Source organism: Callospermophilus lateralis, chromosome X (assembly GCF_048772815.1).
Source record: "Callospermophilus lateralis isolate mCalLat2 chromosome X, mCalLat2.hap1, whole genome shotgun sequence".
Classification (NCBI taxonomy): domain Eukaryota; kingdom Metazoa; phylum Chordata; class Mammalia; order Rodentia; family Sciuridae; genus Callospermophilus; species Callospermophilus lateralis.
Window position 1 is genome coordinate 51,686,569 of NC_135325.1, and position 27,505 is coordinate 51,714,073.

At 36.6% G+C, this 27,505-nt stretch overlaps 1 protein-coding gene across 2 annotated transcripts in view; it reads left to right on the forward strand.

Annotated features, from left to right (window-relative positions):
- Positions 1 to 27,505, forward strand: part of Tex11 (testis expressed 11) — a 285,555-nt gene that overhangs the window by 35,372 nt on the left and 222,678 nt on the right. For both annotated transcript variants that reach the window (XM_077106381.1, XM_077106382.1), the window contains 3 exons: positions 3,783 to 3,863; positions 3,955 to 4,074; positions 15,420 to 15,500. In XM_077106381.1, coding sequence (XP_076962496.1) covers positions 3,783 to 3,863; positions 3,955 to 4,074; positions 15,420 to 15,500 — 282 coding nt within the window. The remainder of the gene's footprint in view (positions 1 to 3,782; positions 3,864 to 3,954; positions 4,075 to 15,419; positions 15,501 to 27,505) is intronic.

Here is a 27,505-nt window from a genome sequence, read left to right on the forward strand (position 1 = left end):
GGGCAGGTAAATATACAATAGACAGACTGTATATTTGCCCATGTGGATATAATTACAATTACCTGAAAAATCCACATAGTATGTCATATAATAAAGCTGGGTTGAATATGGGGTTCATCTTGTGTGTTTTCATTGTTTTTGCCAAAATGTAGCCACTGTAATGTCCCCGAACAGTTATATTTTGCCCAACTTTTATAAATTTTTTTTTTCAGTGGGAAGGTCAGTCTGAAACAAACTATTCAATTATGGCTGAAACTCGAAGTCCTCCTGTAGCATTTCTATTTCTTAAAAAAATTAAGGACTGGTGTGTAGCTCAGTGAGAGTGCTTGTCTAGCATTCTGAAGATCTTGGATTGGATCTTTAGCATCACAAAAATAAATATTTTTCCCCAAATAATACATATATATATTTATGTGAAATTAAAATTTTCAGAAAAATAATGACAGTAATAAAAAACAGTAGTTTTCTGCTCAGTTCCTCTCTGTCTACTGTCTTGTTCCCTGGAGGCAATCATGTTTTTTCAGTGGAAAAATATTTTTCCCAGTGTTTTAAATCATTATACATGCATGCATGAAGTGTAGTTTATAAAGAAAGACAAACTAAGGGCTAGATTCTTGCCCTTTAGTCATTTTCAGAAATAATGAGTAGGTTCTCTAACATCTTAAACAGTAGCCAGATATTTTTTAAAAATTTTGTGCTGGGGATTGAACCCAGGACTTTGGGGATACTAAACATGCACTTTACCACTGAGCTACGTTTCTAGCCCCAAGTAAGTTTTTCAAAGAAATATATCATTATGGTCTACATGAGGCCCTGAGTTCAATACCCAGCACTCCCACCCCCTATATAATAAAATCTATATGAATATATATATAGCTAATGAATTTCATTCAGTTGTAGTTATTTTTATTGATACATATTGCTCTATCTTTGACCTACTGGTAGGAACCACTTGAAGTGGTTCTCAATCCTTCTGACATGACCCCAGTAGTTCAATAGTTTTTTTTTTTTTTATTTCTAATATGATAGTATTGCAGCCTCATCTGATATAATTCCTGTCGTGGACCTGGAATCAGTCATTCCTCCAAACAGCTTTCTTTACTTTTAATAGAGATTCTTAATTGGGCATGGTAGTACATTCCTATGATTCCAGAAACTCAAGAAGCTAAGACAGGAGAATCACAAGCTTGAGGCTGGCCTCAAGATAGAAACTAAAAAGGGCCAAGAATGTAGCTCAGTGGTACAGTGCTCATGTGTTCAATTCCTAGTAATGCAAAAAAATCTATATATCTGTATATGTCCACATATCTATCTATATCCATATGTATATATATATTTTCAGTACTGGATATTGAACCCAGGGTGCTCTACCACTGAGCTACATCCCCAGCCTTTTTTATTTTTTCTTAATTTTGAGACAGATTATCACTAAATTGGCCAGGCTGGCCTTGAACTTTCAGTCTCTCTGCCACAGCTTCCCAAGTAGCCGGGATTACAAGCATGTACCACTGCACCTGGCCATATTTTTGAAAAAAGAGAAAATACATGAGTTCTTACTTAAATTTTTAAATGGTATTTAATATTATAGCATTTCACTTAGCCTTCTTGATTTTTTGTTGTATATCTTTTTTTTTAGTTGTAGAGGGACACAATACCTTTATTTTATTTGTTTTATTTTTATGTGGTGCCTGGGATCAAATCCAGTGCCTCAAGCATGCTAGGCAAGCTCTCTACCACTGAGCCACAACCCCAGCCCCTTGTTGTGTATCTTTTACTGTCTTATAACCTTAATATACTGAATAATTTATTTCATCCTAAAATATGTATTTATAATAGTTTCAGAATATAGTAATATCAACATTATCAGATAATATGATTTCTGAAAACAATTTCTTTTTCATGATGGGGATTGCGCCCAGGACCTCCTACTGGTTAAGCAAATACTTTACCACTGATCTACACACTTAGACCTAGATTTTTCATATTTCTTTTATTCTCAGAATATATTCCATTAGTCAAACTTTGATTTTTTTTAAATTAATGTTGGTATGTATGTATGTATGTATTTATTTATTTATATGTGGTGCTGAGAATCAAACCCAGTGCCTCAAACATGCCAGACAAATGCACTATTGCTGAGCCACAGTCCCAGCCCAAAATGTGATTTTATTTTTTAAAAATATTTGGTATTTTAAAAATATCTTTATTGTTTGTTTGTTTATTTTTATGTAGTGCTGAGGATTGAACCCAGGCCTCACATGTGTGAGGCAAGTGCTCTGCCACTGAGCCACAACCCCAGCATATGGTTTTAATATCTTAAAATACTGCTTTTAAATTACTTGACCAGGAGGCTGAGGCAGAAGCCTTTCCACCTGAGATCAGGAGTTTAAGGCTGTTCAGGGCAACATATTGAGATCCCCAGCTCAAAAAACAAAAAAGAAGTTACTTGAAGTAATTCTTGCTTTATGATTGTGCCTTCAACTTGATAGATAATTAGGTCAATTTCTTTTGATTTACTTTTGATTTTTACTGATTTTTTCCAGTTTGAATAAATTTTGTTTTATAATTTTGAAAGATTAATATGCTTCCAAAGACAAATCTACTTAATAAAGTATATTTAAATAAGTCTAGCTTATTTCTGCCTGGCATATGTGAGGCTTTGGGTTCAATCCCCAGCACTGCAAAGAAAAAATAATATTAATAATATATACCTGTTTGATTATATTTTAAAATTATAAACAATAAAATGTTTTTACTCTTTCTTCTTGTAGATAATCATTTTATTTTATTGCTTATGATTTTTAAATATAATCAAACAGGTATATATTATTAATATTATTTTTTCTTTGCAGTGTTGGGGATTGAACCCAGAGCCTGATGTATGCCAGGCAGGAAGCTCTACCAGTGACCCAGAGCTCAAGTCCCAGTGCATAACTTGTATCTTCCCCACCTCCAGTTCCTTAGATAAATTGTAGCATTCATGTGTATTCTTGTCCATTTTTCCCCCAACTTGACAATTGAATGTTACTTCCTAGGATCACCCTGCAGCAGTAAATAGATATTTCTGATTTTCTTTTGCAGTATTAGGGATTGAACCCATGGGTCCGCTACCACAGAGCTATATCCACAGTCCTTTAATTTTTTTTTTATTTTAAATTTTGAAACAGGGTTTCAGTAAGTTGGAGAGGCTGGCCTTGAACTTGACATCCTCCTGCCTCAAACTCCTGAGTCTCTGGGATTTATGGTAGAAGGGATGACTGTAGTATATGCTCTGTCCTCCATCTTGATCCAGCCCTTCTTTGCTTTTGTATATTACTTATCAAGTATTTACTTAAATATCTATCAATTATAGTACTGCTAGCTTTTCCAGGGTGCCTGGCATGTAAAGGATACTTAGTATTAATGTTGGATTAGTCAAAATTGTATTAGGGATGAAATTAAAAACTAGAACCCAGGTGTGTTGAACCATAGTCTAATGCTTATTATATAATTAAATCAATTATGCATGCATCAAGTTTTCAAAACTTTCTTTTCCTGTATAAATTATCCCAATATTTTAGTAGATGTGTAATCAGGACCATTAATTTTTTGTTATTATTGCTTAAGTTTCTTTCTTTTAAATTGTGGTGTTCAAAGCACAACTCTAATAAGTACTGATTTTTTTCCTTTCGTGGGCTATGTGACTATATATTGACAGGATTAATTATTTTCTCCAGTACTCTCCAGCCAGATTGAGGGAGGTGTGAAGTTTTAAAAACTATTTTCTAACTTCTCTCTTCTAGATGAATATGAGAACAGGAAAAGGGTGGGTGGATGTTGGAAATGCTTTGATCGCTGATGAATTTTTTCAAGCTGCCATGGCTGTAAGTTACCATTGATTTTTTGCTACAGCAATTATTAGTAACATCTCTTGTTAGTTTCATCATTACATTGTGGTATTGTTTTATTTTCCAGGGTCTGGAGCAATTATATGACAAATTAGTGCAGAGGAGCTACTCTGAGGACCACTTAATCATGCAGAAGACTGCTGTGGAGGATGACCTCTTCAAAGTGCTTTCTTACCAAGCAGAATCAGTAGGTGTCATAAGCACCAGGGCTTTATGGTGGGGTATTTTGTATATGTAAATACAAAAGTGATGAGATGTAATATGTTAAAAGAAAGTCAGGTGTTACTAGCCTTTTATATGATATTATATTTGACCTTTTTCTCTCTGTCTTATATCTGACGGTGATATTACTCATCGTGATTGAAATATGTGTGGGGGTGGATGAAGGTGAAAAGACTGATATGTAGCTAAACATCATTTTCAACCACTGCAAGTCACACCTGCCATTTATTTGTGGCAGCATCCTTGACCTGAAACACCTGTTTCTGTTTGTGACTCTCTTACATTCATAGTCTGCCTGAAAAGAGCCTTCTTATTTGCAGTTGTTCTGGGTTGTTTGTTGATGTTTTTAAAAATCTGCTGCTATCACACAATCTTCAAAGTTGCATTTTACCTCTGTTTGCCTTCTGGGTTTCCTCCTTTTGTCATCATGGAGTTAGTTGTGCATTTTCAGTTGACAAAATGTAAGCCATGATGCGTTTGCTTTCTGTATATAAATCTGGACCTAAAAAAGGCTTTAGAAATCATCTAGTCTTGTAGCATTTTTTTCAATGTATGAAAATGCTTGATATGTAAATCTTATCATCTTTGGCTACCTGAAACTTTGAGTAGTTATGATTAATATTGAGAACTATATAATTCTTAACTTTAGAAGATGACATCATTAAAAGTAGGAGTGGAAGCTTTTTTTTATTTGTTCTTTTTAGTTATACATGAGAGTAGAATGTATTTTGCCTTATTCATACAAACATGAAGAATTTCTTATTCTAATTAGGATCCCAGTCTTATGGATGTACATGATGTGGAGATTCACTGTGGTGTATTCATATATGTATGTAGGGAAGCGTTATTGGATTAATTCTACTGTCTTTCCTATTCTTTTTTTTTAATTTTAGTTTTTAGTTGTAGTTGGACACAATCTCTTTATTTTATTTATTTATTTTTATGTGATGCTGAGGATCGAACTCAGGACCTTGCATGTGCTAGATGAACCCCCTACCACTGAGCCACAACCCCAGTCCTGTCTTGTCTATTCTTATTTCCCCTCCCTTCCCTTCATTCCTCTTTGTCTAAATGGCTGAACTTCTATTCTTCCCCTCCCCCTCTTGTGATGTGTTAGCATCCACATATCAGAGAGAACATTAGACCTTCAGTTTTTTGGAATTAGCTTATGTCACCTGGCACGATAGTCTCCAGCTCCATCCATTTACCAGCAAATGTCATAGTCATTTCTTTTTATGGCTGAGTAATATTCCATCGAGTATATACACACCACATTTTCTTTTTCCATTCATCTGTTGAAGGGCACCTAGGTTGGTTCCATAGCTTAGCTATTGTGAATTGGAATGTTATAAACATTGATGTGGCTGTGTCACTGTAGTATTCTGATTTTAACTCCCTTAGATATATACCTAGGAGTGATACAACCAGGTCAAATGGTGATTCCATTCCTAATTTTTTGAGGAATCTCCATACTGCTTTTCGGAGTAGTTGCACCAGTTTCTAGTCCTACCAGCAATGTATGAGTGAACCTTTTGCCCCACATCCTTGCCAACATTTGTTATTGCTTGTATTCTTTTTTAAATATTTTTTAGTTGTAGATGGACATAATCCTTTTATTTTATTTTTATGTGGTGTTGAGGATCAAACCCAGTGCCTTTCACATGGCAAGATGAGCACTCTACCACTGAGCTACAACCCCAGCCCTGTTATTGCTTGTATTCTTTTTTCTTTTCTTTCTTTTTTTTTTTTTTTGTATTCCTGCGAATTCTGACTGGAGTGAGATGAAATATCAGTGTAGTTTTAATTTGCATTTCTCTAATGGCTAGAGATGTTGAACATTTTTTCATATATTTGCTGACAATTCATATTTCTTCTGTGAAGGGCCTGTTCAATTTCTTTGCCCATTTATTGATTGGGTTATTTGTTTTTGTGGTGTGTGTGTGTCACACACACACACACACACATACACACACACACACACACACACATATAATCTATCCTAAGGTTTAATGTTCTATCTGAGGTGCAGGTGGCAAAGATTTTCACATTCTTGATTGTTTCCTTTGCTGTGAAGAAGCTTTTTAGTTTGATACCATCCCATTCATTGATTCTTGATTTTACTTCTTGTGATTTAGGAGTCCTGTTGAGGAAGTCATTTCCTAAGCCAACATGTTAGAGTAGTGAGCCTACATTTGCTTCTAGTAAGTGCAAGGTTTCTGGTCTAATGCTGAGGTCTTTGCTCCACTTTTAGTTGAGTTTTGTGCAGGGTGAGATAGGGATTCAGTTTCATTCTGCTATATATGGATTTTTAGTTTTCCTGGCACCAATTGTCGAAGAGGCTATCTTTTCTCCAATGCATGTTTATGCCACCTTTTTTAGTATGAAATAACTGTATTTATGTGGGTTTGTCTCTGTGTCTTTTACTCTGTTCATTGGTGTCCATGTCTGTTTTGGTGCCAATACCAGGCCATTTTTGTTACTATAGCTCTGTAGTAGAGTTTATGCCTCCTGCTCCACTTTTCTTGCTGAGGATTTTAAAAGGAACTGCATTAAATCTGTATAGTGCTTTTGGTAGTATGACCATTTTGACCACATTAATTCTGCCTGTCCAATAAAATGGGGTAATCTTTCCATCTTCTAAGGTCTTCTTCAATATCTTTCTTTAATGTTCTGTAGTTTTCATTGCAGAGGTCTTTCACCTCTTTTTTTTAGGATAATTCCCAAGTATTTTTTTATGAAGCTATTGTGAATGGGATAGTCCTCCTAATTTTCAGCTGACTCATCATTGGTGTACAGGAATGCAATTGATTTATGGGTGTTAATTTTATATCCTGCTACTTTGCTGAATTCATTTATGAGTTCTTGAAGTTTTCTGGTTGAATTCTGGATTTTCTAAATGTAGGTTCATGTCATGGGCAAATGGGGAGAGTTTGAGTTTTGCTTTTCCTATTCATATTCCCTTAATTTCTTTATTTTGCCTAATTGCTCTGCCTAGAGTTTCAAGGACTGTGTTGAATAGAAATGATAAAAGAGGGCATTCCTGTATTATTCCAGTTTTTAGAAGGAATGTTTTCAGTTTTTCTCCATTTAGAATGATGTTGGCCTTGGGTTTAATATATATAGCTTTTTTAGTGTTGAGGACTGTTCCTATTATCCCTAGTTTTTCTAGTGTTTTGAACATGAATGAATGCTAAATTTTGTCAAATGCTTTTTCTGCATCTATTGAGATAATCATGTAATTCTTGTTTTTAAGTCTATTGATGTGGTGGATTATATTTATTGATTTCCATATATTGAACTAATCTTGCATCCCTGGGATGAAACCTGCTTGATCATAGTGCACTATCTTTTTAATGTGTTTTTATATGCAATTTAGAGGTTAATTCTTTTTGTTATAAGTTGATTTCCACATGTATGACATTTTTATTATTAGAGCTGTAGATTTTATTGATGACTGTTTGGCAGAAGACATCTCTAAAAACCTTTGTTAACAGTGTTGTTTGCTAATGAGTTTTCTCTGTCATAGTAAACCTTCTGAGATATTTCTTTTTTATATATTTTTAGTTGTTGATGGACCATTATTTTATTCATTTATTTATATGTGATGCTGAGAATCGAACCCAGTGCCTCACACATGCTAGGCAAGTGCTTTACCATTGAGCCACAACCCCAGCCCCTGAGATATTTCTTTTCTTTTCTTTTTCTTTTTTTTTTTTGAGAGAGAGAGAGAGAGAGAAAGAGAGAGAGAGAGAGAGAGAGAATTTTTTTTAATATTTATTTTTTAGTTTTCGGCAGACACAACATCTTTGTTTATACATGGTGCTGAGGATCGAACCCGGGCCGCACGCATGCCAGGCAAGCGTGCTACTGCTTGAGCCACATCCCCAGCCCCCCTGAGATATTTCTTAAAGATAATGTAGGATTTATTGTTCTCTAGGCACTTGCTGTTGAACCAATTAGTTAATTATTTATCATTTATTGTATTACTCAACAGAAAAGGAGTATTTGCTTTGAACAGAGTATTGTGCTAGGCTTTGTGGGGGAATGCAAATAAGCATATATCCTGCTCTCAAGGAGATTATAATTTAGTTGGTGAGATAAAAGGTACGTATACAAGATAGAATTAAGTGAAGTATTGTAGAATGAATCTGACATAACTTTCCTATGTTCATATGTGGATACACCACCAATGAAACTCCACATTATGTACAACCACAAGAATGGGATCTAATTAGAATAAGTTATACTCTGTGTATGTATAACATGTCAAAATGCACTGTACTGTCATGTATCTCTAAAAATAACAAAAGACTGTAAAAAGATAGGATTAAGTACCATGAGAGTAGTGCATATTGATGATCTGCATGCAGTGTGCAGTTCTGTATATGAGTAGAAGTATAAGGTGCTGTCACTTTCCTCAAGAAAATTAAAGGTGGGCAAGGTGGCATGCACTTGTAGTCCCAGCTACTTAGAAGGAAGCTGAAGCAGGAGAATCGCTTATGTCCAGGAGTTTGAAGCAAGATAATGTGACCCCTTCTCAAAAACAAATATGTGCATGGGTATATATATATATTTTATATATATATAAAATTTGGAAGTTAGGCCATGAACACATTTTTAAATGGGAAAAAGGAAAATATTAAGTGACAAATGAATGTCATAGATCAGGTGAGAAACATACTGTTTAATGTGGTCACATGACCTTCATCTGAAATTCACTTTTTCTCTCTCCCTATATCTACCTGCAAAATATTCATTTTCTGTTTACCTTTGTGCCACAGATTATCCATTTATATTCTTTTATTATTATTTGTTTTTGGTACTGGGGTTTGAGCCCAGGACCTCATGCATGCTAAACATTGGCTTTATCACTAAGCTGCATTCTCAGCCCTGTGTAATCTTTTAGCATTTTAGAAAAAAAAACATATATCTTCATATTTCTCCTAATTCGCCATTTTCCTTGTCTATTGGCAGTACCTTTTTCTACTATCTGCATCATGTGCACACACAAGGGTCATCTGCTTTGGTTCTGCTTTTTACCCTATATATAACAAGACTATCTGTAGAACCTAGCAGGGTCACATTGAGGTAAAAGCCATGAGCTTACACATAAAGATTATGATGTAGGCTATTTTATAGATGCAAGCCAAGTGGAAGCTCAGCTTTTTCTATTATACCAAGTACTATGGTCCATTATCTATCTTTCATACTAATTAAAAAAGTAGTAACTTAATGGGGTTAGGGATATAGCTCAGTTGGTAGAGTGCTTGCCCTTTTTCAATCCCTAGCACCCCCAAAAAGTAGTGACTTAAGAAATTAATTTTGCACTGTCAACTTTTAGCATGGTACCTAACAATCATAGGTATTATATAAATGTATGTGCTACAGATGATCTCTCCTATTTCTATGATCTCTCTGACCTTTTTGCTGCCCTACCAGAAGAGTGATAAGTAGTGTGTGTAAGATGTGAAAAACTGAGAAACACTGGTAAAGGCAAGGGCTACAAGAGTGTAGAAAAGGGGGAAGATTATTGGTGACTGGGTTGGTAGGGGAAGACACAAATAATTTAGAGCATGATTTGAACTTTGAAGAAACAGATTTAGAAAAGTGGGGACGAAAATACAGGCTATTCCATGTAGAGCAAAGGCTTGTGCATGAGCATAGAGTCATATAGGCAGAATTGTGCATCTCATTTTTAAGGAATGCTGTGTGACCAGTTCATCTGGAATGAAATATTTGCAAAGGTATAGTAAAAACTAAGTTTGGACCCAGATTGAGAAAACTCAGATATACCTTTTTGAAAAAATACTTTTGATATTTTCATAAAATTATAGTGGAAGTTGGCTGGAGAGAGGTAAGTGTAGTCATGTGAAAAAAAAAAGAAATGTAAAACTAAAAAAAAAAAAAGAGTAGTCACGCTTGGCAGTCACGCTTGGAATGAATTAAAACATGAACAGAAGGTATGGAGGCATAGTGTAAGTATGGACTAATGAAAGTGTGGACTACAAAATTAACAACAGTGGGCTGGAGTTGTAGTTCAATAGTAGTGTGCTTGCCTAGCATGTGTGAGGTACTGGGTTCGATTCTCAGCACTACACATAGATAAATAAAATAAAGGCCCGTCAACAACTAAAAAGATATTTTTAAAAAAGTAAAAAGTAATAAGCATTGTGTAAGATAGGGCAGATACAGGAGACATTAAAATGGAAGCAAGCATTTATGCTCAGTGAGGACTTGAACCACTTAAGTTTTAGAGAAAGGAAAGGATGCATGATAAGAATGCTTATTCATTCCACATTTACTTGTTGCCAGGAGGTATGTTTGGGGACATGTAGTCAAAACTAGAATAAGCAGAAAGGACGGAGATCAAACAAGAAATGAAAGATTAGTACAGTGAGTCATGTATGAGAAGGAAACTTAGATGGTTAGTAGTAGCCAATGCTTCAGAGAAATAAAGGAAGTGAGGTTGCTTTGGAGGTGTTTAGACATGGCCTTCAGGAAGGTGACAGTGACTACAGAAAAAAGTTTTCAGTAGCAAGGTAAAATTAGAAGACAGAGTGTAGAGATTTAAGGACTGAATGGAGTGAGGCAATGGAAGTTGGGTTAGCATTCTGAGAGGTCAAAACTATTTTCATAATTCTAAAATGTTATTTTTCTTTTTTTTGCTATATTAGTTTTTGTGTTAGTGGCACAAAAGCAACAATGTTAAAATGGCTGATGCTTACATGTAAATCAAGACAATAGCTTGTACTTCTCTAGTAGATATTTTATCAGTCAGTTTTACTTTAAAATATCCTTAATGAGGCAGTAAAGATGATTACTTTTATTAAATTTTTAACTTGGAAGATATGTTGTTTTATTTATTTATTTTTTCATACTGGGGATTGAATCCAGGGGCACTTAATCACTGAGCCACAACTCCAGACTTTTTTTATTTTTGTTTTTTGTGACAGAGTCTCACTAAGACAGGGCCTCACTAAGTTTCTGAGGCTGCCCTTGAACTTGCAGTTCTCCTGCCTCAACCTCCTGAGTTGCTGGGATTACAAGTGTGTGCTGTGATGCCCAGCAGATACGTTTTAATATTCTGTGATGAAAAAGGAAGTACACATAGAGCACTTCTGTGATGGCTGTATTGAGGAAATATCCTTCCTTAGGTGATTGTTTAACTTGTGAGCTGAATTATAAACTTACTTGAACGCATAACTGATACAGTCTTTGTTCATGTATACTTGGGTATTTAGCAGATATTTTCATAAAAATGAATGGAGTATATGACTTCAGGGAAATCAGTGGAGAGCATTTTTTCCAGTGATAATTTTTTTTTTCATGGACCAGCGATGTTTGCAGTTATAAAGTTTTAGCTTTTAGTTAAAAATTAGAATGTTGGGAAACTTATACTTCTACCAAGAGCATGTTAGCTTCCAAATACTTCGACTTTGAATGTTCCAGAGGCCTCTGGCTAGAGGTCAGTCTCACCCAGGAGGGAGGCTATAGCTGCAGGAAACATTACCATGACTAATGGACCAACTGGGCCCAAGACATGTACCCCAGAGCTGTTTATGGCCTCAGGTTCCTCACTTCCTGTAAGGAGTTCAGCCTGTGGCATCTTTGCCCTAGGCTGTTATCTGTGGGGTCATGGAGTTCAGAAGCCTTAGCCCACAGGTGAAGAGGAGCTATAGGGAATAGGTATAGGAACCCTGAGGTCTTTCCTACCTCAGACAAGATGGGTAGGAAGGAGAACCTGGTGTACAAGATAGGAATGTGATTGACTGGAGGAGTTTGTTCTTCCCAGCCAAGCAAGTGCCCCACCTCTGTCTAGTTTGGGCAGCTGGGCTGCCAAGGTCAGGGTGGCCTCACTTGGACATCTTTAAGTTTCCCTCTCCCTTTTGTTTTACTCTTGGCCTCTCATATCATGGGGGATCCAGCCCAGAAGGTCACCTCGTACTCTTTGCTGTATATATCTGAGACTAGTTTTTATTCCTTGTGAAGTTGATATACTATTTTTATTAAGCATGACTTGTGTGTGAGCTGCTGACTTCCTCTGCACGTGCATGTGGATAACAGGTGCTGGAGATTGGCGGGCTGATGTTCCCTCCCCTGTCCTGTCCTGGGGGAAGTCACAGCTGGAGTTCTGGCTCCTGAGGAGATCCTGGATGTGAAGGACACCTGTCATTCCCCCCCCCCCCACTATTTGTTTAAACTCCTTGAAATAGTCTGTGTAAAAGTAATAAACTATGTTGACTTGTTGAAAAAAAAATCCTCCAGTACTTAAACTTTTTCTCATGGAATTGGTGGTGATATTTTTTTTTTTTTTTTTTTAAAGAGTGAGAGAGAGAGGGAGAGAGAGAGAGAATTTTTTAACATTTATTTTTTTTTAGTACTTGGCGGACACAACATATTTGTTTGTACGTGGTGCTGAGGATTGAACCCGGGCCGCACGCATGCCAGGCGAGCGCGCTACCACTTGAGCCACATCCCCAGCCCTGGTGGTGATATTAACAAATGTGGTTTTTAAAACTTTATTTTGAAATAATTATAGACTCACAGGAAGCTGCAAAAATAGTAAAGAGAAATCTGGTGTAATCTTCACCCGGTTTTTCCCCAATGGAAACATTTTGTGTGTATATTTAGTGCAATATAAAACTAGGAAATAGACGTGGGTACAATCCACAAACCTTATTCAAGTTTCCCCAGTTTTACATTCATTAAATTTTGTGTGTTTGTAGTTCTGTACAATTCTGTGACATGTATATATTCATGTTAACCACACACTCCCAATCAAGATACAGAACAATTTCATCACCACAAATATCCCCATCCCTAACTGCAGGGAACCAATAACCTATTCTCCATCTCTATAGTTTTGTCATTTTGAGAATGTTAAGTAAATGGAATTATGCAATATGTATACCTTTGGATATTGGCTCTTTTCGCTCAGCATAATTCCTTTGAGATCCATCCAAGTTTCGTTTCTGTATATCAATAGTATGTACTGTTTTATTGCCAAGTAGAATCTTACAGTATGGATGTACCACAGTTTGGCCATTCACCATTGAAAGAATTTGGGGTTTTCCAATTTTTAACTATTGCAAATAAAGTTGACAGAGACATTTGTGTGCAGGTTTTTATGCGGCTGTAAGTTTTTGTTTCAGAGCTGGGGATATAGCTCAGTGGCAGAGTGTTTGCCTAGCATGTGCAAGGCCCTGGGTTAGCAAGTTAGCAAGATGCTGTCTAAAAAAAGAGAGAGAGAGAGAGAAGGAAGTGGGGGAGGGAGGGTGGGAGGGAGGAAGGAAAGAAAGAAGGGAAATTTTGACTTAAGGAAGTTGTGACTGAGCAAAGAAATGGAAAAGCTGCGAATCCAAAATCCACATTCTTTCATTACATCAGTATAGTTAGGGCATCATACCTGATCTGATCTAATGGCTCGCAGTCTCTAAGTGGTGAAACCAGAGCTTGTGGTTTTCAGATGTTCATCAAAGGTTGCTACAGTATTGCATCATGCTTCTTCTTTTTCTTAGTTGTTGTCATGCTGGGGCCTTGCCACACTAAGTAAGTGTTCTATTACCGAGCTACACCTGCAGCCCCACCTCTTCTTTAGGGATTCTTTTGTTTGAGTTCTCTATGCTTTGGGCTTGAAATACTGAATTTTGGCTTCAAGAAGATGAACAATTTTTCCAAAATAACTTGTATTCTTAGAGCTTTGATTTCTCTAGAATAAAATCTGAGTAACCATAAACATTTTGTGGGTTTTTTTGAGCATTGAAGTCTCAGATTGCTTAATATAAGAACAGAAAATAACATCCTCTGATATGGCATTTGTCACTCAGCATTTCTTTTTAAGAACAAGATTTTGTGTGCCTTGAATCATGACTCCATTAGCAAGTATTTGTTAGATATTTATTGTGTGGATGGGGATATTATTTTTTAATATCTATAGATAGAAGTTTGGCTTTAGAGGCTCTTTTGTTAGCAATTTGTTTTCCTTTTTAATAAGATCTAGAATTAAACCTTTAGAGGAAGGTATCTACTTAGCAACATGTCAAGGTTAATATTCATCAGGTTGATGGAGGAGAAAACTAAAAAGGAATTGGCATTTCTTTTTTTTTTACCTTGTGCTGGGCATGCACATGCTAAGTGGGCTCTTTATCTCTGAGCTGCACTCACAGCTCCATCATTTTAGAATCTTTATCTTTTCTTCTCTACTAAATCCATTTCTTTTTGGTTGTACTAGGGATCAATTTCAGGTCCTCCAGCATGTTAGGCAATCACTCAACCACAGAGTTACACCCCCAACCCATCAATCCCTTTCTTATTCAAAGCATGAGAATATTTGACACCATATAAAGAAAAGGAAAGAAAATAGCAAATGGAGGGATTTTATAAAATTTTCTTGTATGTGTCCTTGTTTTTAAAAAATATTTTGTCAGCTAAATTCATAAATGGCTGAAACAGCCCTCTTCTACAAGTGCTTAAACAATTCATGATTGATCTTTTTGTTCATTTGAAGGTTTTCAGTCACAGATTGGTAGAGCTGAAAGGAGCACTAGAGATATCTAGTATAGTCTCCTTATTTTTTAGGTGAGGAAACAGAAGCTAGGAAAGTTAACAGCTAATAAATGGCAGAGTCTGGTGCTTGGGAGGCTGAGGCAGAGGATCACAAATTTGAGGCCAGCATTATCCAGTTAGAGGCCCTAGCAATTTAGTGAGACTCTGTCTCAAAAAAAAAAAAAGAGATCTAGTGATGTAGCTAAGTGTTAAAGTGTCCCTGGGTTCAATCCTCACTACCAAAATAATTGAATAAATTGAATGAATGACAACAGAGAGAAAGGAAGAAAGGAAGCAGAATGACTTTTTGGCTTCAAGGTGGCATTACAATAAACTCACTTTGATAGTAGATATTCCCAGCAGTTCAGACTGTAAGGTTATTGTGAGCTTGTTTTAGGACAAAAGACTGCTGTTTAATTCCTCTAATGTGGAGATAAATAAAAGAGCTATTTAAATAACAGCATCATTTTGTTAGACATGGCATTATATCATAATATGATAACATAAGGTAGTACACAAGCTTTTGCATTTACAGAAAAAGTGACTGCCATTCATTCATTATCTACATTGTTACTAAAGATTCTTATCACTTATTCCTCTGTATTTTGAGCAGCTTTTTATATTTAGTTAGACCAACTAGCATTGTGGAAAAGATTAGAAAACAAAGTAAGACTTTATAATAGTAGTTAAAATATGATAAAACTGACTTAGAGACAAACTCCTTGTCATTTCATTTTAACCAATTACTGACATTCTCTTTCTCAGGCAGTTGCTCAAGGGGATTTTCAAAGAGCATCTACATGTGCATTGCGTTGTAAAGATATGTTGATGAGGCTTCCCAAAATGGTGAGTGAAATTTCTGCATTTATTTTCCAAGAGTTTGAAAATGTGCTCTTTCAATTTCCAGGAAGAATCATTACTACTGCATGAAACCTTTTGGAGATTCTATTTTGAGATCAGTTCCACTGACTTAGCTGATCTTTGAAATATTTTGCTTCCTTTGTCTTTATCAGAAAGGGCATTTGAAAAAGTGATATGGGTTATTTCCTAAGATTTCTTTGCTTTTCCTTTTATTGCCAAATCATCATGAAACTATTTCTTCCATATTTCATGCTACACAATGAAAGAAAGAAAAAATGAGTCTATTTTACTACTGACAGGGTTGAAAGCAGTTAATTAGGTCACTGCCATATTATTTTTTCTATACTGAGATTTGGAGGTATGAGAGATTTGATAGGATAAAATTTGTTTCCTGGATTGGTTCTCATCAAAATTTCAAAATTTATAGCATTTTTGCTTTGCTTCTTTATCTCCCTTTTCCATTCTTTGTTTTTGTTTTGTTCAGTGTTTATGTTTACTTCAGTTTTTACTCTTACAGTGGGCATTCACAGAGATATAGTTGGATATCAAGGAAGACTATTTCCAGGGTTCCATAAGTTGTACCTACTTGTGAGATTGTTTTTCCCCCAAAATTCTGCTTTATAATGTAGAACATAATTCAGTAAATACTTATATGTTGCCTATTATGTTCTAGGCATTCTCCCAGGCTTTAAAATATTTAAAAACAATTTCATATTTACAGAAAATTCAGAAGAGTAGTACAAAGAACTCCTGTATATCCTTTGCCAGAGACTCTAGATTCAAGTTTTCTAGTAATGACCTATATAAAAATGGATTCAGTGTAGGAGTAAATGTCTCTGGTCTTCTTTAATCTAGAATATTGCTTCATTCTTGCCTTGACATTCATGACCTTGAAAGTTTATAGAATTTGACTTAATTTGAGTGTGTTCAGTTTCCTTATTATTGGAATAGGTTATGTATTTGATGCCAGCTAATCACATGAGAAATTATATGTTCTCTTCATACCTTTCTATTTGGTGGCATAAAGAATTGGTTTATCCTATTATGGGTTGTGCTCCTTTTGATCTCTTGATTAAAATGGTGTCTTCTAGGTTTTTGCACTGTAAACTTTCAGGTGTTTATACCATAACCTTGAGCATTTTCCCTTGCTTATTAGTAAGGATTTTATGGGGTGACACTGATATTTTGGAAATCTAATATCTCATTTCACTTTCACCACCTATATTCTTTCTCCCATTTTTCCAACTTTATTGAGGTATAATTGAAAAAATTGTATATATTTATAATGCATAATGCTAGTTTTTGCAGCAATAGGGTTTGAATTCAGGGCCTCATATATGTTATGCAAACATTTTTTGGGGGGCTAGGCTAACTCTTTACCAGTGAGCTACATCCCCATTCCAATGTGATATTTTGATACATGTATACAGTGGGAAAAGATTACCACAGTCAAGTTAATGTGCATACTCATCACATCACTTAGTTATCATTTTTCATGGAGAAACATTTCAGATCCACTTTCTTTGCAATTTTGAAGTATAAGTTATTATTAAGTGTAGTCACTATGCTGTACAATAGATCTCTAGAATTTATTTATACTAAATATCTGAAACTTTGTACCCTTTGACCAACATCTTTCCCTCACCCCCATACCCCTAACCCCTGGCAACCACCATTCTGCAGTCAGGTTCTTTAAGTTCAGCTTTGTCAGATTCCACATATAAGTAAGATCATTTTTTAGTTATGTGTATTTTTTTGTTGCTGGGCCTTGTACATGTGAGGCAATCACTCTACCAACTGAGCTATATCCCCAGGCCCATAAGTAAGGTCATTTTTAATTGGGCTATTTATCTTTTGATTATTGAGTTGTAAGAGTTTGTTTTTTGTTTTTGTTTTTGTTGTTTTGGTGCTGGGGAATGAACCCAGGGGTACTTAACCACTGAGCCACATCCCCAGTCCCCACTTTTTAAAAAATATTATTTGAGACAGGGTTGCACTAAGTTACTTAGTCCTCTCTAAATTGCTGAGACTGACTTTGAACTTGTGATCCTCCTGCCTCAGCCTCCCGAGCTGCTGGGATTACAGTTATGTACCACCATGCTGGCAAGAGTTCTTTATATATTCTGGTTATTAAATCCTTATATGATTTGCAAATATTTTCTCCTATTTTGTGAATTGTCTTCTCACTCTTAATAAGGTCCTTTGATCCACAAGTATCTAATTTTGATTAGGTTCAGTTTATCTTGTCATGTTTAAGAAACCATTGCCAAATCCAAAGCTATGAAAATTTTTCTGTTTTCCTCTCAGGATTTTACAACTTTAGCTTTTAAATTCAGGTCTTAGATCCATTTTGAGTTAATTAAAGAGTGTTCCAGGGGCTGGGGTTGTGGCTCAGTGGTAGAACATTCACCTAGCATGGGTGAGGCCCAGGGTTTGATCCTCAGCATCACATAAAGATAAATAAATAAAGATATTGTGTTCATTTACAACTAAAACATATTTTTTTTAAAAGACTGTTCTGCCAGGTCTGGTGACACACACCTATAATCTCAATTACTTGGAAGGCTGAGGCAGGAGGATCACAAATTCAAGGCCAGTCTGGCAACTTAGTCAGACCCTGTGTCAAAATAAAAAATGATTTGGGGATGGCCTGGTGTTGGTGATGCATGCCTGTAATCGTAGAGACTACTGAGGCTGAGACAAGATTGCAAGTTCAAGCCCATCCTAAGCAACTTAGTGAGACTCTGTCTCAAAATTTAAAAATAAATAAATAATGGCTCAGTGATGAAGTCCCCCTATATTCTATCATGGGTACCCAACAAAAAAATAAATAAAATTTTGGGGAGTATGCTCGGGGTAGTATGCTTTCTTAACATGTACTAGGCCCTGGGTCCAACCCACCCATACCACATGAAACAACAAAAACAAAACTTGTTTATTCTCCACTGAATGGTTTTCATACCCTTGTCAAAAATTATTTGACCATATATATGAGGATTTATTTTCATGTTCTTGTCACAGAAGAGTGAGGAGCGGTAGCTCCAAATCTCAGTTCTTGTGGTTGCAATGAAAGAAGATTTAACATCAGACATGAAAAGCCAAGCAAGAAAATTTTATTGTGAGTGAAAGTGTAGTAAGGCAATGGAGAGAGAATAGGCTGTCTCCACGTGTAGAACAACAAAGGAAACATGCTGTTTTCAAATTTATTGCTGTTTTATGGGTGCCTTGAAAGCTGGGGTCCACCTTGTACACTCTTTGCCAATTAGATGTTCAACTCTTCCTTCATGTTGGGTGGGAGAGTTTTTGACAGTCATGATGGCCATGCTATTCAGGGGGACATTATCTACAAGTTAATCCTATGTTGATGTGGGTATTGGGGGTCAGTGGCCAGACAAATTTTACCTTGGTGTGTCTGCACTACTAAAGAAATTTCTCTTATGAAATACATTGAGAAACTTATGGCCATAAATTCTAACAGTGACCCCAATAGACCCTGTCAGGAGTTAACCCTATTGATCTTTCTTTCTTGATCCATTTCTTTTTTTTTAATATTTATTTTTTAGTTCTTGGCGGACACAACATCTTTGTTTGTATGTGGTGCTGAGGATCGAACCCGGGCTGCACGCATGCCAGGAGAGCGCGCTACCGCTTGAGCCACATCCCCAGCCCATTGATCCATTTCTTAATTGGCTCACTTTGTTTCTCTTTGTTTATTCTCAGGGTTTATGAACCTATTTTTCTATATGTAACTTGATTATTTATTTGCCTTAAAAGCAATTTAAAGAAAACCCATGACCCTTCCATGTTATTGGTTTGCATTCCACTGCTCATTACTAAATACTAACACTCTTATTTCTACTATTTTGGTTTATATGTTCCTCCTCCTATCAGTACCACACTGTTTTGTTTTGTTGCTTTGTAGCACTGCACTTTTGAAAGAGAAACATGAGATTTCCACCATTGTCCTTTTCAAAGTTAATTTTGGCTATTGTGAGTCCCTTGAAATTACATATGAATTTTAGGATGGTTTCTACCAATTCTGTAAAAGCTATTGGAATATTTATAGAGTTTGCATTAAATCAGTACATATCTTTATTTAGGTCTTTAATTTCTTTTAGCAATGTTGCCAAAAGCTCAGTCCTTGTTCCTGATGCCAATCCAATAACGAGGACATGGTTTTGAGAAAACGGAAAAATAAGATTTGTTCCTTTTCTAGCAAAGGACAAACACTGGGGATTCCTGTCCCAAAGGCTGTGATTTTGCCTATCAGCAGGAACAGGGGGCTTTCATGAGATTAGGGAGGAGAGATCAGGAAGAAGATCAGGGAGGAGAACGTTAGGGAAAAGATCAGAGAAAAGGTTAGGGAAAAGATCAGGGAGTAGAGAATCAGGAAGGAGAAGGTTAAGGAAAAGATAATCAGGGAGAAGATCAGGGAGAAGAAGGTTGGGGAAAAGAAAACAAACAAACAAAAAAACATGTAAGTTTCAAAGCCACAAGTGATATGCTCAAAACATCAAGTGAACCTCTGTTACAGCAATGTTTTCCAATTTTCAGTGTGCAAATCTGTACTTCCATGATTAAATTTATTCCTAACTATGTTATTCTTCTTTGTGATTATAAGATCCTTGCTTAGCATCTGGATGGCCATCTTAAGAGATAACCCATTTTAAGGAAAAAGTTTCGCTTTCTGCCCAAGGGCCTTTCTTAAGAAAGGCTCACCACTCCCTCATACCAACCCAACCCAACCCTTAACCACCCGCATTAGGACCCGCCCAGCTCTGATTCCTGAACCTCTCCCCAAAAAGTCCCAGAACCCAAGCCTGTTTTGCCTCTCTCTCCTATAGAGAGATGGCCTTTATTTGTCAGCTCTGACAAATAAACTCTCTTGTTTATCTCTGCCTGGTCTCTGTCTTTCATTTCTTCCTCACTCATCTCTTGTTCCTTCAATGATGATGTAAATGAAATTGTTTTCTTAATTTTTCTTTTGGATTATCCAATGCTATTGTATAGAATTACAATTATTTTTGTATATTAGTTTCTTTTTTTTAATGTAGTGCTGGGGAATTGAGCACAGGGTCTTATGCACGCTAGACAAGCACTCTACCAACTGAGCTATACCACCAGCCCCTGTGTGTTAGTTTTGAGTCCTGCAATTTTACTGAATTCACTTATTCTAAGTTTTATTTTTTGCATGAGGATTCTTTTGAGTATTCTACATATAAGATCATATTACCTCCTAAAAGAGATAATTTTACTTCCTCCTTTCTACTTTGCTTGACTTTTTTTTTTGAGAAAAGGGAAAAAAAGCTTTAATGCTTTGCTAGCAAAGGAGAAACACAGGAGACTTCAATCGCAAAGGCTATGGTTCTGCCCATCAGCAAGGTTACATTCCTTGTGTTCTCTGTGGGAGTTGTAATTCACTTGTTAATTTGGGTGTTAGTCATTTCTGAGATCTTCTGATGCCATCCCCAAAGTCTGGATTACTTCATTTCTATGGTGGGTGTGTACTCAAAGACAAATAAATCTGCCTAAAATGGGGAAGAAAGGTAATGCTGTTTCCCCTGAGATTAGGGAGAGGGAGAAATTAGGGAGGAGCAGGGAGAGAGGAAGAGAAAGAAACATGTCCATTTAAAAAATAAGTTGCAGTGGCAGAGCAGCAAGGGCTATATTCAAAGCATAAAGTGAACCATTGTTACATGTTCCCACTGTCAATTTCTATATTCCATTTCTATGGAAAAATGGGTTACAACATCTCCAAGCTGCTTCCTGCTGAAAGAGGGCAAAGTTGGGGGAAGTCACCCAAAGTTTTTGTTCTCTATCAGGTGAGGCAAAGGTCTTTAGCATCAGAGCAGTTCAGAGGTCCACAGTGGCAGATGGCAGGTGACTGGACAAGGTAGACATAGGGCAGGGATCATGCAAAGGCAACAATGAACTAGACAGCAAAGCATTACTTTCTTGTAAACAAGGAGCACAAAAGCAGTTAGTAATTCAGCCAGTCTCTGGAAACCATGAAGACAGTAACTCATAATCATATCAGTGAAAAACAGACCAAATTTATCAATGTAGGAGGTTAGGAAGATTTGAAAGTCTATGAGATCAGGTTCAATTAACTCATGACAAACTTGGGACTCTAGAGTCCTTTGTGATCATTATTATTAGGCATTCCCACACAAGAACCCTTCCTTTATAGCCTCCAGCTTTACTTACTTTTTGTAGAGCTGACATAAGTACACATTTAAAAAAATATATTTTTTCTCCTTTTAAATGTCCACGTAGGACTGTGCTTTGGCTAACTTCTTCTTCCTGCCAGTATTTAATACCAAATTGGTCAAAACGGACCTTGTTCCTACAACTCTTGAGTCAGCTGAGATTCCTCAGAGATCACTCTTGGAGACCTGTGTGAAGCCCCTTGGCTCCTTTAGTTTTCCTCTACTAGTGTGCCACCCGCTGGGATGGGTAAGAGTCTTGCTGACCATATGTGGCTTCTCTTGGAAGCATCAGAGACATTTCCATCTCCAATGACCCTTTGGTTTACTTTTATTTAAGTTTCTTAGCTCATGGCTTCAAGTAGAACTTCCAGAACCATGTTGAAGTAGTAAGTCATTGATTTTAGAGGAAAAGTTTTCACTTGTTCACCATTGAGTATAAATGCTAGCTATGAGTTTTATAGTCTTTATTATATTGAGGAAATTTCTGTGTATTCTTAGTTTGACTTTTTTTTTTGGTATTGGGGATTGAAACCTGGGGTACTTCACCACTGAGCCACATCCCAATCCTTTACATTTATTTTTTAAATTTTGAGACAAGGTCTTGCTAAGTGGCTGAAGCTGGTTTTGAACTCGGGATCATCTTGCCTCAGCCTCTGGAGTAGCTCTGATTGAAGGCAAGTGCCACCATGCCCAGTTTTTCGCTTGACTTTTTAATCATGCATGATTGTTGGATTTTGTCAAATGCTGCTTCTGAATGAATTGAGATTTTCATGTATGTTGTGATTTGGATATAAGGTAGTCCCCTCAAAAAAGCTCATGTTAGGGAACTGAACAGTGTTCAGAGGTGAAGTAATTAGATTGTGAAAACTGTTTCTTAATCAGTAGATTAATTCATTTAATGGGTTAATAATTTGAAAGGACTGTGTGGTAACTGTTGGCAGGTGAGGCATGGCTGGAGGAAGTAGATCATTGGGAGCATGTCTTTGGTGTTTTTCTTCTGTTTGTTGCACCTTCATCTCTCTCTCTCTCTCTCTCTCCCCACCCCCCTCCTTTTTGGCTGCCATGATCTGAGAAGCTTTCCTCCACCATGGCCTTCTTCTATGATGTTCTGTCTCACCTTTGGTCCAGAGTAATGGCATTGGCCAAACATGGATAGAGTTTCTGAAACTGTGGACCCAAAATAAACTTTCTCTTCTTAGTTGTTCTTTTTTTTTTTTTTTCCTTTTGGTACCAGGGATTGAACCCAGAGGTGCTTAACCACTGAGCCACATCCCAAGCCCTCTATATATTTTATTTAGAGACAGAGTCTTGCTAAGTTACTTAGGGTCTCCCTATATTGCTGAGGGCAGCTTTGAATTTGCAATCCTCCAGCCTCAGCCTCCCTGACCTCTGGGATTACAGGCATGCACCACTGCACCTGGCTTCTTAGTTGTTCTTGTCAAGTGTTTTGATCACAGAGAAGATAATCTGACTAGACTAGCATAATGTACTATTTGGAGGGTACTAGGAATTGTACCCATAGATGGTTTACCACTGAGCTATATCCCAAGTCCTTTTTAATGTTGAGACAGGGTCTCGCTGAATTGCTAAGAGTCTTGCTAAATTGCTGAAAGCCTTCCTGAACTTGGAATCTTCCTGCTCAGCATCCTAAGTCAGTGGATTATAGGAATATACCAACACACCTAACTCTATCATTTTTAATATATCATATATAAAATATATAATGTATGTTTTATATATATATATATATATATATATATATATATATATGGAATGGAACCCAGGGGTGCTTAATGACAGCCACATTCTGAGCCCTTTTTATTTTTATTCTTTTTGGGAACAGGGCCTCTAATTTGCTGAGGCTGGCTTTAAGCTTGCAATCCTCCTGCCTAAGCCTCCCAAATAACTGGGATTACAAGCATGTACCACTATACCCAGGTAATATATCACAATTTCATTAATTTTATGAACATTTTGAAAGGAGAATACATGCATCATGGACTTTAACTGCTTAATCAGTTAGGGTGTATTTCTCTCTCTCTCTTTTTCCCCTCAATACTAGGAATTGAATCCAGGACCTTGCACATGTGAGACATGCACTGTCCCACTGAGCTACATTTCCAGTCCTTTTAAATTTTTTATTTTTTAAAAATTTTTGGTACAGGGGATTGAACCCAGGGGTGCTTAACAACTGAGCCATATCCCCAGTCCTTTGTTTAAAAAAAAAATGTATTGGGCTGGGGATATAGCTCAAGCTGTAGTGCGCTCGCCTGGCATGCGTGCAGCCCGAGTTCAATCCTCAGCACCACATACAAACAAAGATGTTGTGTCTGCCAAAAACTAAAAAATAAATATTAAAAAAATTCTCTCTCTTTAAAAAAAATTTATTAGTTGTTGATGGACCTTTATTTGTTTATATGTGGTGCTGAGAATTGAACCAGTGCCTCACACATGCTAGGCAAGCGCTCTACTGCTGAGTCACAACCCCAGCCCCTATCCCCAGCCTTTTTAAAAAATATTTTATTTAGAGACAAGGTCTCACTGAGTTACTTAGGGCCTCACTAAGTTGCTGAGGCTGGCTTTGAACCTGCAGTCCTCCTGCCTCAGCCTCTAGAGCCGCTGGGATTACAGATGTGTGCTACCATGCCCAGCTCCCTGTCCATTTTTTTAATATTTATTTTTTTATTTGTAGGTGGACAATATCTTTATTTCATTTTTGTGTGGTGCCGAGGATCGAACCCAGTGCCTCATGTGTGCTAGGCAAGCATTCCACCGCTGAGCCATAACCTCAGTCCTTTTTTTTATTGTTTACGGCGAGACAGGGTCTTGCTAAATTACTGAGAGTTTTACTAAATTGCTGGGGCTGGGCTTGAACTTGCAATCCTCCTTCCTTAGCTTCCTGAGTAGCTGTGGTTACAGGTGTCTGCCACCATGCCTGGCCAGGGTGTAGTTCTTAAGAATAGGATATTCTCCTTTATAAATGAAATATAGTCATCAAGTTCAGGAAATTTAACATTAATGAGTACATTGATCTACAATGCATATTCTAATTTTATCAAATGTACCAATAATTTACTTCACAGCAGCTGTTTAGTGAGGCTCTAAGCGACTCAGTGAGACCCTGTCTTTAAATAAAATACAAAAAAGGGCTGGGGATGTAGCTCAGTGGGTGTAGCCCTTGGGTTCAATCTCCAGACCAAAAAAAAACCAAAAAACCTGTTTTTTCAAGGTATAGTAAATCATATACACTTATATAATTTAGTGAATTTTGACATGCAAATTCTCATGAAGCTATTATTAAAATGAGGTTTATGAACTTTTCCATACCCTTCTCCCATTTTTTCTTTCTCTTTCTTCTCACTTCTCTGTTCTTCATATCCAGACAATCACTAATTTGTTTCCTTTCATTATACAATGATTTGCCTTTTCTAGAATTTTTATATAAATGGAATCATATGGTAAATGCTTTGTTGGTCTGGATTCTTGCACTTAGGACAATTCTGAGATTCATACATGTATTTGAATGTATTAATAGTTTTTTGTTGTTCTTTTTAGTTATATATGACAGCAGAATGTATTTTGACATATTATACATGTATGGAGTATAATTTCCTATTTTTGTGGTTATACACGATATGGAGTTACACTGGTCGTGTATTCATATATGAACATGGGAAAGTTATGTCTGATTCATTGTACTGTCTTTCCCATTTCTATCCCCTCCATTCCCTCCACTGATGTCTGATTCATTGTACTGTCTTTCCCATTTCTATCCCCTCCATTCCCTCCACTGCTCCCTGTCCAATCCAGTGAACCTCCACTCCCCCTCCCTTTGTGAATTAGCATCTGCATATCAGTGAGAACTTTAGGCCTTTGGTTTTTTGAGATTGGCTTATTTCACTTAGCATTACAGTCTCCAGTTCCATTCATTTACCAGCAAATGACATAATTTTATTCTTTTTTATGGCTGAATATGTATCAGTAGTTTATCCATGAATTTTTTATGGATAGATCACTGTTTATCCATTCACCTGTTGATGGACATCCAGGTTTGTTTGTTTCCAGTTCTTAGCTATTTTTTATCTGTTATAAATAAAGCTGCTTTGAACATCATGTATAAATTATATATATATATATATATATATATATATATATATATATGGGGGGGGGATGGGTACTGGGGATTGAACTTAGGGAAACTCTACCACTGAGCCATATCCCAGCCCTATTTTGTATTTTATTTAGAGACAGGGTCTCACTGAGTTACTTAGCACCTCGCTTTTGCTGAGGCTGGCCTTGAATGTGTGATCCTCCTGCCTCAGCCTCCTGAGCCGCTGGGATTACAGGTGTGCATCACCACACCTAGCTCTGTTGCTAGCTCTTTCAGAGTATAAAATTACTAGAGGACAGAGACCTCTTTTAAAAAGTCAAAACTTTGGGCCAATTTTTTGATCAGTTTGTGTATATGTGTGTGTGTGTGTGTGTGTGTGTGTGTGTGTGTGTTATTTAAATTCAATCAGGGGTGCTCTACTACTGAGCCACATCCCCAGCACTTTTTTTTTCTCCAAAAGGATAAACATTTTATTTTTTTCCTTGATGAAGCAATAAAATTTATTACTTTTATTTAATCTTGACTCCTTTATTTTATTTTTTATTTGTTCTAATTAGTTATATGTGACAGCAGAATGCATTTTGACATGTTGTGCACAAATGGAGTACAACTTCTCATTCTTCTGGTTGTACATAATGTAGAGTGATCCCCAGCACTTATTTCTTGTTTTGAGCTGGGGTCTCACTCAATTGCTGAGGCTGGCCTTGAACTTGTAATTCTCCTGCCTCACAGCCTCAGTCTCCTGAGTCACTGGGATTAAAGGCATGCACCATTGCATCTTGTTCAGCTTTTTCATTTTCTCATTATTAAATTTTAAGAGATCTTTGTATATTTTCTCCCAATCTGTTGCTTCTGTTTTCATATTCTTTTTTTCTTCTTCTTCTTTTTTTTTGGCAATTATCAACTTTAGAACAATAGTTTTCATATTCAGCCACATACAATTAAGGCAGAAAGGAAAATAAAAGATCATGGAGAAAAATTTCTCAAGTAATTTCCTTTTTTTAAAAATTTATTTTTTAGTTTTCAGCGGACACAACATCTTTGTTTGTATGTGGTGCTGAGGATCGAACACTGGCCGCACGCATGCCAGGCTAGCATGCTACCGCTTGAGCCACATCCCCAGCCCCCCTCAAGTAATTTCTAAGAAGTGTATATGGAGACGGGCATTCCCACATAACAGGGGGCCATTTTTTCCCTAAAATATTCTTGCCACAGCTCTCCTTTCTTGGCATTTTTATTGGATCTTTTTAGTTATACGGACAATAGAATTTATTTTAGTATAATTGTGCAAGCATAGAATATACCTTATTCTAGTTAGGACCCCATTTCTATGGGTGTACATGATGGTTGAATTTGCTATGGTGTATTTGTGTAAGTACATAGGAAAATTATTTTGGGTTCATTCCACTCCCCCCCCCCCTTTTTTTTTGTCTTAACTACATTATGTAGGATTTTCTATATGGTATTGAAAAGCAATGGTGATAGGTTCCATCTTTGCCTTGTTCTTGACCTTAGTGTGAAAACTTCAAGTTTCACACTGTTGTATATGATGTTAGATGTAGATGTTTTGTATATTTTTGTTTATCAAGTTGAGGAAGTTCACTTCTTTTACTATTTTGTTGAAAGTGTTTATTTTTATTTTTAAAAATATTTATTTAGTTGTAGATGGA